Genomic DNA, 15,234 nt, shown 5'->3' with positions numbered 1-15,234 from the left:
TCCTGAATGTGAAAGCTACTTAGCTGTTGCTACAGAAAGAGGAGCACTTTCCTTTGACAAGGCAAAACACTTTTAAAATTCTCTATGTTCTACAGATTATATGAACAAGAAAATATAAATAAAAGAGAAAAATTAGTTTCCTTCTACTTAACTTTAATAAGAGGAACATCTATAGTTTGTTTGCTCAAAAGCCAAGCATCTAGAAGCTGAGGAAGGTTTCTTTTAAATGAAGCATCTGAAAGTATTTCTGATTCCAAACATTTAGGGTTATGATGACAAGCTGCATGTATGTTCAGGATCACTCACTACAGACAGCTTCAACTTTAAAACAGTTACATTTAGTTTTAATATATACAACTGGAGTTTTACTTATAAATAAAAGAAACAGATGCCCTAACTGCTATCCACATAGCAGTGAACTAAACAATCACTGAGAACTCAGAAGTTGAAAAGTCAGACCTCTACTCAACACAGCCTGAATAGGGTACAAGCACAACATTTTGCAATAAAGATTTTAAAGGGAACAGTGCTGTAAGTAATTACATTGGTGTTTGTTTCATAAAGGTTTCTTGATCAATGTTATGCTGATTCTAACAGAAACAAAATGTCAGAAGCATCCACCAAAGAAATCACACAGGGTTGTAGTCATTCTCAAAGCACCACCATGAAACTACAGTTTAGAGTGTACTGAAACAAATAACAAAAAATAGTAACAACACACAAGCTTTTGCTTTTTGGACTGAAGATAGTATATCCAGTTAGAGGCAATTTTCTTCGCCAGCAGGGCCACGGACACATCAGGCATGGTCTTACCTTCGTCTATTTTTATTAGGCAGCTAGCATATTATTCCTCATAGAAATGCCCAATGAGGGTTACAAACGACGGTCTGTTTTAAACATTTACATTAAAAAAGTTATTATCTTAACAATTAATGCTATCATATAACAGTACCAGTCTAAAGATAATGTATCACATGATCTATAAAAATATTAATTTTAAGTGCACTGCATGTGGTGCAGTCCAGTCATAGGACACAAATTAAATAAAAGACATTTTGTAATCTTGTCAGTGTGGTTTTGTGACTTTTGTCTTCTTAACCACATTTGGTCTTAATGTCAAGAATCTACATTTGAGACCCTTTATAAACGTGCAACCTAGAGAAATGGCTCTCCCGATTCCTCTGGCTCTCCCAAAAGAAAATGAAAAAATCAAATCATCAGAAAAGATTGGATTTGTATTATTTTTTAAAAATCTTTTTATGAAGCTGGCCATCAACCCCTAAAAATACTACTTAAAAGGGTGACAACCTAGACTACACTTTTCAACACAAACGGGGAAAAGAACAAAAGGATGAATAATAAAGCGCAAAAAACGACATAAAGAAGAACTTAAAAGGGTCACAGGAACTACGGAAGCAAGATGAGAAAATGCAGTCAGAGAAAACTGCACAATGCCAAATAACGTGTCTTGGAGTTATTAGCTTGTGCACAGAAGAGACTCGCAAATTCAATAGCAATATAACAATAATCTGCATAGAAAACTCACGCTATGTGCTAAGCATGTGCTTTAAAGAATATTAAGCTCAGGTTGTTCTGATAACTACCTGAAAGGTAAATTTCATTATCAGCATTTAATAAGATAAAAAAAAAAAGAAGAAGAAGAAGCAGCAGCTCGCCCTGGCTGGCCAGTTTGGCTCAGCGGCTAGAGTGTCGGCTGGCAGACTGAAGGGTGGCGGGTTCCATTCCCGGTCAAGGACATGTACCTGGGTTGCATGTTAGATCCTGGCCCCAGTCGGTGTCATGCGGGAGGTAACCAATCGATGTGTCTCTCTCACATTGATGTCTCTCTCTCTCCCTCCCTCCCTCCTTTCCATTCTATCTAAAAATCAATGGAAAAAAAATCCTTGGGTGAGGAGTAACAAAAAAATAAAAAAATGAAGCACAGAAGGGCTGAACTCTACCTAAGTAAGAAGTCTAGGGAGTGAGGAGTTAAGGGGGAAAGAAAAGCAGGCCTAACTCCAAAGCCCATGTTCTTGTCCTCTAAACTCTTCCTGCTTCCTGAATTCAGGTCATCACGTGCTTTTAGTGCAGCTTCTAATAACAAACACATGACCTTCCCCCACTGTATTTTCACTTAATGCAAAGGTGGAGACAGCACGCGGGAAGGGAAAGAGCCCGCGCTAAGGTGGGAAGACTGGTCTGGTCCTGGCCAGCTATGACTTCGCCAAAGCACAGAAACTCTTTAGCTGACGGTTTTCCAGTCTGTAAGAAGGAGATAATGTACCTGTTCTCCTACTTGACATGACAAGCAAAAGAAAATATATATGAAAGTATTTGACCATGTTTAGGAATTTTACAAATTTAAAGCATCATTAGAACACATACTGTTTAAATAGTTCATCCATTTCTTATTTCAAAAAGTATTTTAGATACTATCATGCACAGATGTAGATTCTGGAAAATAAATGACTATTAAAAATGGAGAATTTTGAAAACAAAAACTTCAGTATACTTATATTAATATATCCTAGAATCAACTTTGATTTCAATTTGTAGCACATTATATAACATACCACAGTATGTTTTCTTTTTCTCCCTTAATGATTAAAAGTGGCTAACAAATGTAATGGTTTGGAAGTGGAATGTTCTTGATATGATAAGCTTATTTTCTTCTTTGCAGATATTTCTCCACTCAAGATACTTTTATATCATAATATTATCTCAGCCTTAAACTAATATAAATTTTTGCCTCTTCATTTTTAATCGTGATTTCTTAGCTCTATATATGCTTATATATAAATAATAATACAAATTTTATGGAGCATATTTTAACATGAGACATTTTTCAAGGAGCTAGCAAAATGATATAAATGAGTTAAGAGCTATCAAAGAATGACATAAAACCTACTGCTATAAGACTATTTCTACAGTCTTAACAGCAAAAATATCTATTTAACAAGTATAATTTTTTTCAGGCTAAACTTGCATTGCACTCAAAGTTCCTACAAAAGCATGAAAAAGATAAGTATTTTGTATATTTCATTCTACTTAACAAAAAGATGAAATTGCTTACTTACTCGTACACCCTTGGGACCTGGATTACCTTCTGGTCCAGCTAAGCCCTAGTGTGAACAAAAGACATCATCATCGATCTACAGTACTTTTCAGAGTTGTTGATAAATAGATTTATAAGAAGGACATATAAAGAGGTATCATTTTCACAAGTGTAAAACTCAAAATACTGTGTACCTAATGAAGACTATATACATTCAAGGAATTTTAGAATTTCAGAACAAAAAGAGACACTGTATGTAATCTACACACAAATATATTGTAGGTATCTAAATAAAGTAGATTAACACATGTCGGGTCCAAAAAAATAAGTTTTTATTGAAAAACTATGCTTTAAAAACACATAATTAATTTACCTAAAATATATTTCCAAAATTTTAAAAATACATTTTTAATTTCATATAAATGTCCATAGTTTGAGTATTTGACTATATTTTATGTTTTTCATATAACATAAATCATCACTTGCTGGTAAGACTCTAATATGCAGTACCCTCCATGTATTTTTAATGACCTACAAAATAAAATTTTGTTAACAGATTATGTTTTGGCAGTTTTATTTCCCTCATTCTTGAGAATAAAAAAACAATCGATATTATGAATGTAGTTTTCTAATATGCTAATTGAATAATTAATTTCAAGAGAAAGTAATCAATTCATGAAAACCTAGAAAGAAAATGTGTTCTATTATTAGTCTACATGAAGTAAAAAAGTAAGAAATTAAAGGGAAATAATACAAAATGATTGCAATGCATTTCAAAACAGTATACAAAGATTAAATTTAGTTCAGATGAAAGAATTAGGTAGTGGTGTATGTAGCACTGCAAACGGTCCCCAAGTTTTTATAACTGTGCTACTTAAAAATGATATTTATGATACAGAGTCTTAACTCTTACCATTACTTCATTTTCATTAGTGACAGTATTATAAAATCAGCAGTAGGGCTGTTTTAAGATTTTACCAGATCCTTGGGCATTTTAATTTCAAAGGCATATCACATCAAATAGGTTAAAAAACCCACTTCCATTTTATTTTTAATTTTTAGATTTAATTTATCTTTATGTTGAAAGTATGACAGATGTTCCTCCATTTTCCCTCCATTGACTCCCTCCTCCCTGCTCCCACCCCCTGACTTCACCACACTACTGTCTGTGTCCATTGGTTGTGCATATATACATCTAAGTTCTTTGGTTTATCTCTTCCTGCCACCTCCACTCCCTTCTACACGGCAAAAGAAACCAGCATACAATAAAAATGGAACCCAAATATGTTCTTTGGGAGAACATATTTGCCAATGATATGTCCCATAAGGGGTTAATATCCAAAATATATACAGTGCTCATACAACTCAACAAAAGGAAGACAAATAATCCAATTTAAAAAATGGGCAGAGGACCTAAAGAGACACCTCTCCAAACAAGACATACAAATGGCCAAGAGACATATGAAAAAATGCTTAATGTCACTAATCATCAGAGAGATGCAAATTAAACTGACTATGAGGTATCAGCTCACACCTGTCAGAATGGCTGCCATCAACAAATCATCAAACAAGTGCTGGCGAGGGTGTGGAGAAAGGGGGACTCTAGTACACTGCTGGTGGGAATGCAGACTGGTGCAGCCACTATGGAAAACACTATGGCATTTTCTCAAAAAATTAAAAAAGGAACTACCATTTGACCCAGTAATCCCACTTCTAGGAATATATCCTAAGAAGCCTGAAACACCAATGAGAAGGCATATATTCACCCCTATGTTCTTAACCCCACTCCTATTTTAAAAAATAACATCTGCAGTAAAAATTTTGAAGGATTTTCACAATTTTTATATTGAAATTATTTTGCTCTGGGTAATACATTATTTAAAAAAAATAAATCAATTATCATTCAAACATTAATTCTCCAAATCAGAACACACAATATATTAAAGAAGACATGCAAGAAAGGAGAAGTATAAATATAGTTACCTCACCTGCCTGCCAGGGTAACCACGTGAACCAATATTACCAGTGAGGCCTGAAATTCCCTGAAATGAAAAATAAATAAAATGCAACAAAGTCAAAAGAAGCCCAAGGAAACAAATTTGATGCATTCATAATACCCAGGTTTGGAAAAAAATTTTTTTTCCTCATAAAAATACTAAGGGTTCTTACACATTGCTTATCTGATTGAAATCACCTGCTTGAAATGAAAATGACCCCAAATTGCTAAAAATAAATAAAACTGTTCTTAGTGCCCGAAATGAGACATTGAATATTAATAATCATAAATCTAGGATGGAAACATTCAGTACTACATAAATAAAGAAGACATTTATTATAGAGAAAGAGTTGGTACATTTCTTAATAACCACTATCTTTTTTAATTGAATTCCTTCTTGACTCAGTCATAGGCAGTAAAATCTCAGACATCTCTCGTAGCAATAGTTTTGCTGATATATCTCCTTGGGCAAGGGAAACAAAGGAAAAAAATAAACAAATGGGACTACATCAAACTAAAAAGCTTTCGCAAAGCAAAAGAAACCATCAACAAAATGAAGAGGGGACTTTTTTTAACTGACCCTAAGGCCTATAAGATTCAATGGGGCAGTGAACTTCAAAACCATCCTCTGCAACCTTCTTAGTATAAACTTATTCACAGTCTAATTAAGTAAATGGATATTAAGAGGTGAATACCTGCTTCATGACACAGTTCTATCTAAACATTCACATAGTAACTTTGGATAGGAAACTTGAATTGATAACTTTGTATTTTTTATTTAAAACAAGGTTTGCTCAAGGGAGGCTGATATATGGAGACTCAAAGACATAAGAAAGAAAACATACTGCAGAACTGAGTGGAAAAGTAAGAAGAAATACCTCCATTTGTTTTTACTTTCTTTCACTGACCATTCATTCATTCATTCATTCATTCATCAGTTTATTTAGAGTTGAGGGCTACTAAATAATTCTTGAAGCAAGGAAATGCCAGAAGGATGTGTGTTGAGCTGACTTTACCTCAGATGGTGATAGCAAGGGTAAATTTCATAGATTCCTTATTTATCATGCAAAATTCATTTCCTGCTTGCTGTTTGTAAAAGAGATAATGAAAGACACTAGCCCTTTGCTCATCTGCTCTGAAACAGACAGAAGGGTTTTACCTCCATTTTAAGTATAGAAAAAATATAAAACTTCTAAAGTTTGAAAAATTAAGAGAAAGAACCAAAACAACAACAACAACAACAACAACAAAAAACACAAATAGAGAATCATAGTTGAAAGGCTTTGGTGTCCCATTCTAGGCTCCTAATATATCTTTCTTTTCACTTTTGTAAGAATCCATCTCTCAATTTTATTCTGTCTCATTTTGTTTCCTCTTCTCTCCCTTCTTTCCCTTGCTCCAACAATTATCATTTCCCAAGTACTCGTTTATGTGCCAATCACTATACCAAGTACTTTACATCTATGAGATAGATACTATTTTCTCCTTTTTACATATGAAAAAACTAACAGGGAAGCTGTGAAACTTACCCAAGATGCCACAGGAAGTAGCAGAGCCTGGATATGAACCCAGATAAAAATTTTAGTGTGTGTATACACACACACCTATATACATGCATATATACAGAAAGACATCTATACATATATATGACAATGGACAATTTAATAGAATGTGAAATTGTCACAACGGCCTTCTGACAATTGTAGAATACAATTCTTATCTACAAGTGAAGAGATTATATACTATATATTTCACAAACCATATTTATGTACTTGATATTGCCTTATCAATATTACACATAGGATATTTTATTTCTATAATAACATTTGTTGAACGCCTGTCATGTGCCAGAAACTATTTCAAGTTTTACATATATAAAATACATATATGTATTATTTTACTTAATCTGTTCAAATACTATAAAGGAAGTATTATTATCCCTATTTTATAGATGAAAAAAAATGAGACACAAATTGTTTGTCACCAGTGAAAAGTCATTGAGCCGATTTAGGATTTAAATCAACAAATCTCATTCCAGAGACCACGATTTAAGGGTGCCTTTCTAATACGGGTCTGAAGTGAAAATAACTTCCAATACTACTGTAGGAAAGGCCCTCTAACTAAGAGATTTGCTCCAGTCTATTTACAACTGTTTGTTTATGCCCCATACAAAACCTTATATTTAAGTATGCCTATAGAAATAAATAAAATGAATTTAAAAGGCTGTTTTTACTCTGTAGGTCACTATCTGACTAATGCCAACCACCATCCCTTTTATTTCCTAGTCAAATTAGATTAATTGATCCAGTTAAAATGCAATCTGTTATAAGACATAAGGGAACTCTGATTGTGAATGGATTTTCATAGAACATGTTAAAGCAATGCGTGGAGAGCTAACACATTCCGCTGCACAGAAAAATACAAAGAACTTCACTGGATGGCTAAGTTCTGCTGTACTGGAACAGCAGTAAATAAAGCAAACAAGTTAGCCTTCAGCACAGTGTTACATGGCATAAATATATGCTAAATCTGCCATACCCTAAAAGCACTGCGACAACCACAGAAGCTCAAAAGAAACTCAAACCGAACACCACCACTCAATTTACTCTGCACTTTAAAATGTTTATTACATGAACAATGGACATGGACAACAAAGCTGGGGACAGGGCGGGGAGGGAGAGGGAGGGAGAATCAGTGGGGGGGGGAGGAAGGAGAAACATCTGTAACAAAAATTAATTAATTAATTAATTAAAAATAAATAAAATGTTTATTAATTTATTTTTAAATGGCTTACTTAAATCTTTAGTTTGAATAGAGGAACTTAGGCACAGGGCTATGTCTTACAGCCTCGGGAGGAATTAGAAATGAGACACCTGTCCCAATCCCACTTCTCGCGTCACGCATTAGCGTGCACCCTCTGAGTCAGTCGGACTTCACGGAGACTCCCAGCACTGCGCCCTTGGGTTCTCCCTACGTCTGTTTGCTCCCTAGCACCACAGAATGGTAGTATCTAGGTCACAGAATGACTGCATGGATAAACAGAATACAGTGCAGAAATATTCTTAAAGGTGGGGGTAACTGCAATCATTCTTCATGATGCTGAGTATTACATTAGTTAACATATTAAATATTCAATAAATGATTACACCACTACAAATTGCAGTTAAAAAGTTCTACTGTTTGGCGACTAATTAAAACTCAATAAGTAACAGCTCTTATTAATAGAGCTTGTGCAAATGATATAAATACGTTTCCAAATGTTTGCTGACCAGTATATAGATATTTACAAATTTTCCACAAGTGAAGGTCCTCCAGCAGATTATTCTCCTCTGAATGACTGCAGCACTTTTCCAGTTAAAATACAAAATGATTTTAGCTGTTCCTCACAGTTATCACATTTTGACCTTTTTTCTGGAAACAATTACAACAGAAAGTAAGAACTGACTCTGAAACACATTCTCCAACCTTTAAAACTGGCTTCAGAACAGTAACATGCATACTAACAGAAGTGGGTTCTGACGTATTTGTGAGACAACTGGCTGGGACTGACACAGGTCAATTTTTCATTTTCTCCTGAGGTATTAGGTTTTCTTCATTGAGATCCACACACTTTTTCCCCTCCGTCTTCCCTCCCATCCTTGTGATTTTTAACCCATAAAAGTTCAAATGACCTTCAGTAACTGTTCCTGTTACACTTTGCTTGCCATGTCTAGTACCTAGTAACCTTGAAGAACTGTGCCTCAGGGACTGGAGAGGGTGCACTGTCCCACCTAACATAAATGAAACAGAAAGCTGCCTTTATATCTTCATTTGTATCTTTCATCCAGTGACAGGCCCCATCACATTTCTTTCTGGAGCATCCTTTCTGGCTTCCTGAGGCGCGCTGCTGAACCTCCAGCGACAGTATCTGCCCCCCGTCAGTTCTTGTCACCACCCCGACACTGCTTTATTCACCCTGGCCCACTACACACTGTCTTGAACACAAGAGAGAAAACTTTTTTTTTCCTATAACATAATGATATAATATTTTCTGGTGGGGCAGAGAAGGAATAACATAATTTAAAAACTAGACACTGTAGTTCCAAATCAATTTGGACTTTTAAATATGTACACGTGTGTATAATGGACAGCAGCATGCATGCCAGCCTAATTTGGGTTGTTATTAAAATGTATTTGTGTCCCTCATGCAAGGATGGGGGTACTAACAGCCATGCAAATGGCTTGAGTGAAGGGTCAAGGCCTTGAAACCGTACAAAACAAATCAGGGTGTGTGTGTGTGTGTGTGTGTGTGTGTGCACGCATGTGCGTGAAGACGTGGATAAGTGTATTTTCTGAGAAAAGAATTCATAGCGCACAAGAGATTCTCAAAGGGGCTTGTGAACTACAAAAGTTTAAGAACTGCTGCTCTGGAACGTATTAGGCAGATAGCGAAAGTAGGACTGAAATAGGAAGTAAAAAAAACAAAAAACAAAAACTAAATTATAATTGATAATCACTTAAAAGTTTGTCCTGTACTAAACAGAGCGAAAATAATTAGAAAATTGAAATAGTAAATGGGAAAAGAAAATCTCTCAGGGAAGTTCCCTAGTAGGTCTTTTTTACTGGAAAAGATACAGTTTACAAAGGAAGTGCTTACTGGTTCCCCTCGGAGTCCTGGGAGGCCTGGGTGTCCTTTGAGACCCTGCAAGGGGAAAGTTTAAAACATGCTATGAAAAGTAAACCCATATCAGCCAAATAACGAAACACAGGTTCTAGGTTGTCTGGTACCCCAACTTACAGTTTCCCCATCAATGTAAATGTAATTCTTACTAATTTATTTCTTAACAAATTTAATCTTTTTAATAAGTATTTAATTTTTATTAAAAAAATTCTTATTAATATTCTTTAAAATTTTGAGTGTTATTTGAATGATTTGTTGTCAACTAAACGATAGCCAAGTATAAAGAGCAGGGTCTTTCATAAAAGGCTGGCATTTAGCAATGGATGTGCTAAATTTTGCTAAAACTTCTCAAAAGTTGGTTTTAGTTCATTAATGCTAAAACAAAATGCCCTAAGATATCATCTGTTTGTAATTATTGAAAAACTGGACCACATTCATGCAGTTTATCTCATTCAAATCATTGTCATGACACCCCATGAATGACCTAAGACAAATGAAAGAGCTTCTTCCCAAGTCCATCAGAAGGAGTCCTGTAAAGCTGTCTAAGAGAAATGTTATACATCAACTATACCTCAATTTAAAGAAACAAATTAGTAACAAACATTCTAAATAATAGAATCAAAATCAAATATCTTCTATCATTAACACCCAAACATATAAAATAGGTAATATCCTTTATTCTCTAGAAAGATTTTCTTCTGTGAGCATAATGGACAAAGCAAAAGGAAAGACAAGAAGAAATAAAGACATACTTTGGAGCTTATTTGTATAGCTCTAATCAACAATTGGCAAATCAACCTATACCTACTAGATTTTGGTGTCTATAGAAGAACAGGATAAAGTTCCCTTTTTTAAGAACCTCATAAGAATTTAGGCAAACTATAACTCATTAACCTGAAATAAATTATCATTTAAAAGTATCAAAAACTTCAAATTAATCTATTGCAAACTAAAGATAAATTTTTGAGATTTCAGATGTAAAATAATGCAATGAATAGAGTTATTCAGGATTAACCACTGAATAGATACAATAGATACAAATATCACTTTATCAACTTGAATTAATGAAGTAGAGAAGAAAATAGACAAAGGGAGAATTAGAAGAGGTGTCTATTTAAAAAATAAGAAAATTATTTAAGCAATTTTTGAAATGTTAAACATAACAGTAAAATGTTTAAGTAGAGAGGTCTCTTGGGAACTAGAGAGGAGACTGGAAAAAGAAAGCAAATTTAAAAACAAAGACTTTTGTGTTATCTGTAAATTATACGTAAGCATATTCTTAATAAGGAAGTAACAGAATTAATAAGGAAGTAACAGAATTTAAAAATAAGAGGCCAAAGGAAAAAGCCTATCATCTGGGAGCTCAGTTCTTTTTTATTTTAATCCTCACCTGAGGATACTTTTCCATTTTTTGTTCAGATAGAGTGGGAGAGAGAGAGGAAGAGAGAGAAACATCGACGTGAAAGGGACACATCGAGTACCTGCCTCCTGCACGACCCCAACCAGGGCCGGGGACAAATCACAACCAAAGTACGTGCCCTTGACTGGAATCGAACCCACGACTCAATGGTCCGAGGGCTGATGCTTTAACTGCTGAGCCAAACCGGCCAGGGCTCAGTTCTTTTTTGATTAGGCTATTAGAAAGAGGTCAGGGAAGTGTCAATGAGAGAGGGTAAACGCAGGTAGGGAGGAAGGAAGGAACACAGGAACTTCATTGAGTTTATATATGCCAGAGCTGTGCCAACTACTTCCAGACACCTCAGATAATTCTATGGAAGTCTATGAAGTAGGTATTTTTCCCATTTCTACAGATAAGAACACTGAGTTCTGAGACATTAAATAATTAGACCAGTCATAACTGTAAGGTGGAATTGCACTGGTTTGAGTTAGATTTATCAAGAATTGAGGAAAATAATATGGTGTTTCCTCAAAAAATTAAAAATTGAACTGCCATTTGACCCAGTAATCCCACTTCTAGTAATACATCCTAAGAAGCCTGAGACATCAATCAGAAAGAATATATGTACCCCTTTGTTTATAGCAGCACTATTTACAATCTCTAAGATCTGGAAACAGCCCAAGTATCCAATAGATACAAAAGCTGTGGTACATACACAGAATGGAACATTATGCAGCTGTAAGAAAGAAAGATCTCATATCCTTTGAGATGACATGGAGGGACCTAGAGAGTATTATGCTAAGTGAAATAAGCCAATCAGAGAAAGACAAATATCACATGATCTCACTTATTTGTAGAATATAATGAACAAAATAAAATGATGGACAAAATAGACCCAGAGACACAGGAGTAAGGTTCAGACTGACAAAGCTCAGAGGAGGTAGGTGGGGAGAGATAAACCAAAAAACTTATATGTATATATGCATAACTAATGGACATAGACAACAATGCTGGGGGTGGGGAATATGGAGGAGGGTGTCAATGGGGGAAAAGGAGAAACACCTGTAACAAAAATAAATTAATTTTTAAAAAAAGAATTGAGTAACCTGCCCTTCTCCTTACTTCATATGCTACAGTTGTCTCAAATGCAGGCTGTCTTCATTCTCATCAATATGTTCAAACATTACAGACCATGAAGATAAATCAACACAAGTGATATAGTAGATAGTTAGACAGTCATGAGCAGAGTAGGAACCACAGGCCAGGTATAGAATCACCAGGGTGGAAAGTCACAGGTGCCTAGCAATGGGCAAAACTGGAAAACAAGTATTGTAGGAGGGGACTTTCCTCCCCTAGCATATTGCTGGTCATACCATTTAGACCTCCTGACCTTTCATATCACTGTCACGTGGTTCACACGCTTCCCTGACCTTCCTTCTCCTGGTATGTCACTAGTCACGTGGTAAACTCCCTTAGAGGAGGAACAAGGAGTCCAGAGAACAGCCTCGTACAACTGCTCTACAAGCCTTTGCATGACCATTCCCTTTAGCATTAAACCCTCAAGACAATGAGGTTCTGGCCCACATCAAATAATCTTAAGAACAAAGCCTCAAATCTGTTGACCACAGAGATCGAGTTTTGGTCAAACTAGCAACAATGTGTAGGCCTCAGCTGTGTTTCAGCTTCAGGCCCAGAAAAGCGGCAGAACCAGATGAAGCGACTCCATGGCTGACATTAGGACCAGCTGCAGTGACTAATGACCCCTTATCCTAGCAATGACCAGTCAGTGAAGACCACAACCTTGAAAGGACACACCTGGAAAACTGATGACTATTCTACTGAGATCCTGCTCTGAGACCTCCCCCAAAACCCCTGCCTTTGGAAACTAGATAAAACCCCGTAGGACAAAGGACCCAGTTCTCTCTCTCGCTCTCTCTCGCTCTCGCTCTCCCTCTGGCTCGCTGTTGAGCATGCCCACACCTTTCCCCCCCTCTTTGCCCCAGGCGTGTTTTCTGTGCCTTTCTTTCTCCCAAGCTCCACATGCCGTGCCTTTGCCTCTGTAACCTGTTTCCTGAGTCCACACAGCACAGCTGGCTCACGTCTTCTATCTCTGTGACTTTCTAAAGAAACTCTTGCTGATATTTGAATTCTTGGCTCTGAATTCTTTCTTAGCCAAACTCAGGACCAAGCTCTAACATCTGGTGCTGTTTGCCATTAACAAAAGGAGTTATAGTTCACGAATCATGGTATTATTAAAGCTACACGTTTCCCAGTAGCATCTAATGTACCCAATGTTTTAACTGAGTTTGTACATTTTTTTAAGATAACTAAAGATCACCCTAACTACTAAATGAGCATACTGTTCCCAGTTGTCCAAAGGTTATACAAGATTCTACAAAGAAAAACATCCACAAAGCTAAGCTGTTTTCACTTTTTATAAGAGGAAATAAGAAATGCCCTCAGGAGGTGGTGGCGGCTCCCGGGACAGGAAGAATCTCTAGGAGGGTGGGAGCGGTAAGCTCCGAGGAGAGGTCAGGACGATGAGGAACGAGGGGCCAGGGTGAGAGGCACAAAGGGAAACAAACGCTCTGCCGTAAGCCTATTTCCTTTTACTTCTTAAATGTGTTTATTTATTCAGTTAGTTTTATTTCTATGAACCCAGGAGCCTAGTTCTCTCTTTAGCTACCATCTGATTTTTTTTTAATCCTCATCCGAGGATATTTTTCTGTTTATTTTCAGATAGAGTGGGAGGCAGAGAGAGGGAGAGAGAGAGAGAAACATCAATGTGAGAGGGACATATCGACTGACTGCCTCCCGCACGACCCTGACCAGGGCTGGGGACGAACCGTACATGACCTTGGCTGGAATTGAACCCGCGACTCATTGGTCCACAGGTTCATGCTCTATCCCTGAGTTGAACTGGCCAGGGCTACCGTCTGATTTCTGACCAGAGTTCCTTCCCTCCCAAGCCCATGGTGAGACAATGCAGGGGTGGTACAACCTCTTGAGTTTACTTTCACTACTTTATAATAGTGAACTGGATGTGTTAATCATGTCATATTCTGTATGTACAATTTCTTGAAGAAATTATTCCTCATCCAGAGACTCTGATAAGGGGACAGCACCAAACAGTCATGATCTTTTCTTCACGAGCTCACACCTATCCACCTCAGCCACACGAGATGGCACTTGATCAAAGGGAGGCCAACGCAGAGTCTGGCCAGAAGCCTACAAGGTCACTTGAAATGAAGAGATTTATCTAAATAGGGATAAGTTGGAATCGTCAAATGATCATTTTTAAAAATTTAACTTTTAAAAAAGAAAGAGAGAAGGAAATAAGGAAAAAAGGGGAGAGGGAGGGAGGGAGGGGGAGGAGGAATAGGGGAGGGAGGCAGAGAGGAAGGAAGGAAGGAAGGAAGGAAGGAAGGAAGGAAGGAAGGAAGGAAGGAAGGAAGGAAGGAAGGCAGGCAGGCAGGCAAGCTGGCTGGTTGATAAAGAGTAGTAACAAAGGAAGGTTAAGAGAAAGTAAGGGCATTGAGATGCTACAGGAAAGGCGAATTATAAGTAAACAACTTAGAGTAAGCAGAAACTATGTTGAGAAACTTGTCAGAGAAAAATCAAGATAACACCAAACAGCAGATACCGAGAATAGATGAATAGCAGTACTAGCAGAAAAGTACAGTGAAGGGTGACATATTAATGCTGATGAGATAGCCAGAAATGCTTTCAATCAATGTCTGTCTCTGTGAAACCAACTCCTAATACAGTACCTAGCTTTTGATTCCATGGTCCCTGCTTCCCTTAAAGCTGCAGAGAGGACTGAAATAATTCTCTCTCCATTCTTTGCAATTAAAAGAGCTTAAGTAAAACAAAATATTTTTTTGTTTTTGTTTTACTCCTAACATAAAGAATAGACCAAGCACACTGAGTTCTAGATCCAGTTTTGCCACTAACTAGTTATGTCATGAGCTTGAAAGTCTCCATTTGTAAAATGACAGCACTGAAATAAATTATTACTAAATTTCCTTCTATTGCTGGCATTCTGTGATTACTTGAATCTGTAAGAAAGTCACCACTTTTTTTAAAATTTAGCTTTCAATGAATGAAAAACAAAGGCATATATG

At 36.5% G+C, this 15,234-nt stretch overlaps 1 protein-coding gene across 1 annotated transcript in view; it reads right to left on the bottom strand.

Annotated features, from left to right (window-relative positions):
- COL24A1 (collagen type XXIV alpha 1 chain) overlaps positions 1 to 15,234 on the bottom strand; it is a 339,879-nt gene that overhangs the window by 265,673 nt on the left and 58,972 nt on the right. Inside the window, exons 9-11 of the mRNA XM_036256775.1 lie at positions 9,688 to 9,732; positions 5,044 to 5,097; positions 3,078 to 3,122 (exon numbers count right to left, since the gene is read on the bottom strand). Coding sequence (XP_036112668.1) covers positions 3,078 to 3,122; positions 5,044 to 5,097; positions 9,688 to 9,732 — 144 coding nt within the window. The remainder of the gene's footprint in view (positions 1 to 3,077; positions 3,123 to 5,043; positions 5,098 to 9,687; positions 9,733 to 15,234) is intronic.

Source organism: Molossus molossus, unplaced genomic scaffold (genome assembly GCF_014108415.1).
Source record: "Molossus molossus isolate mMolMol1 unplaced genomic scaffold, mMolMol1.p scaffold_m16_p_12, whole genome shotgun sequence".
Taxonomy (NCBI): Eukaryota; Metazoa; Chordata; class Mammalia; order Chiroptera; family Molossidae; genus Molossus; species Molossus molossus.
Note: the sequence above shows the minus strand (reverse complement) of the source record. Positions and strands in the feature narration are given on the sequence as shown.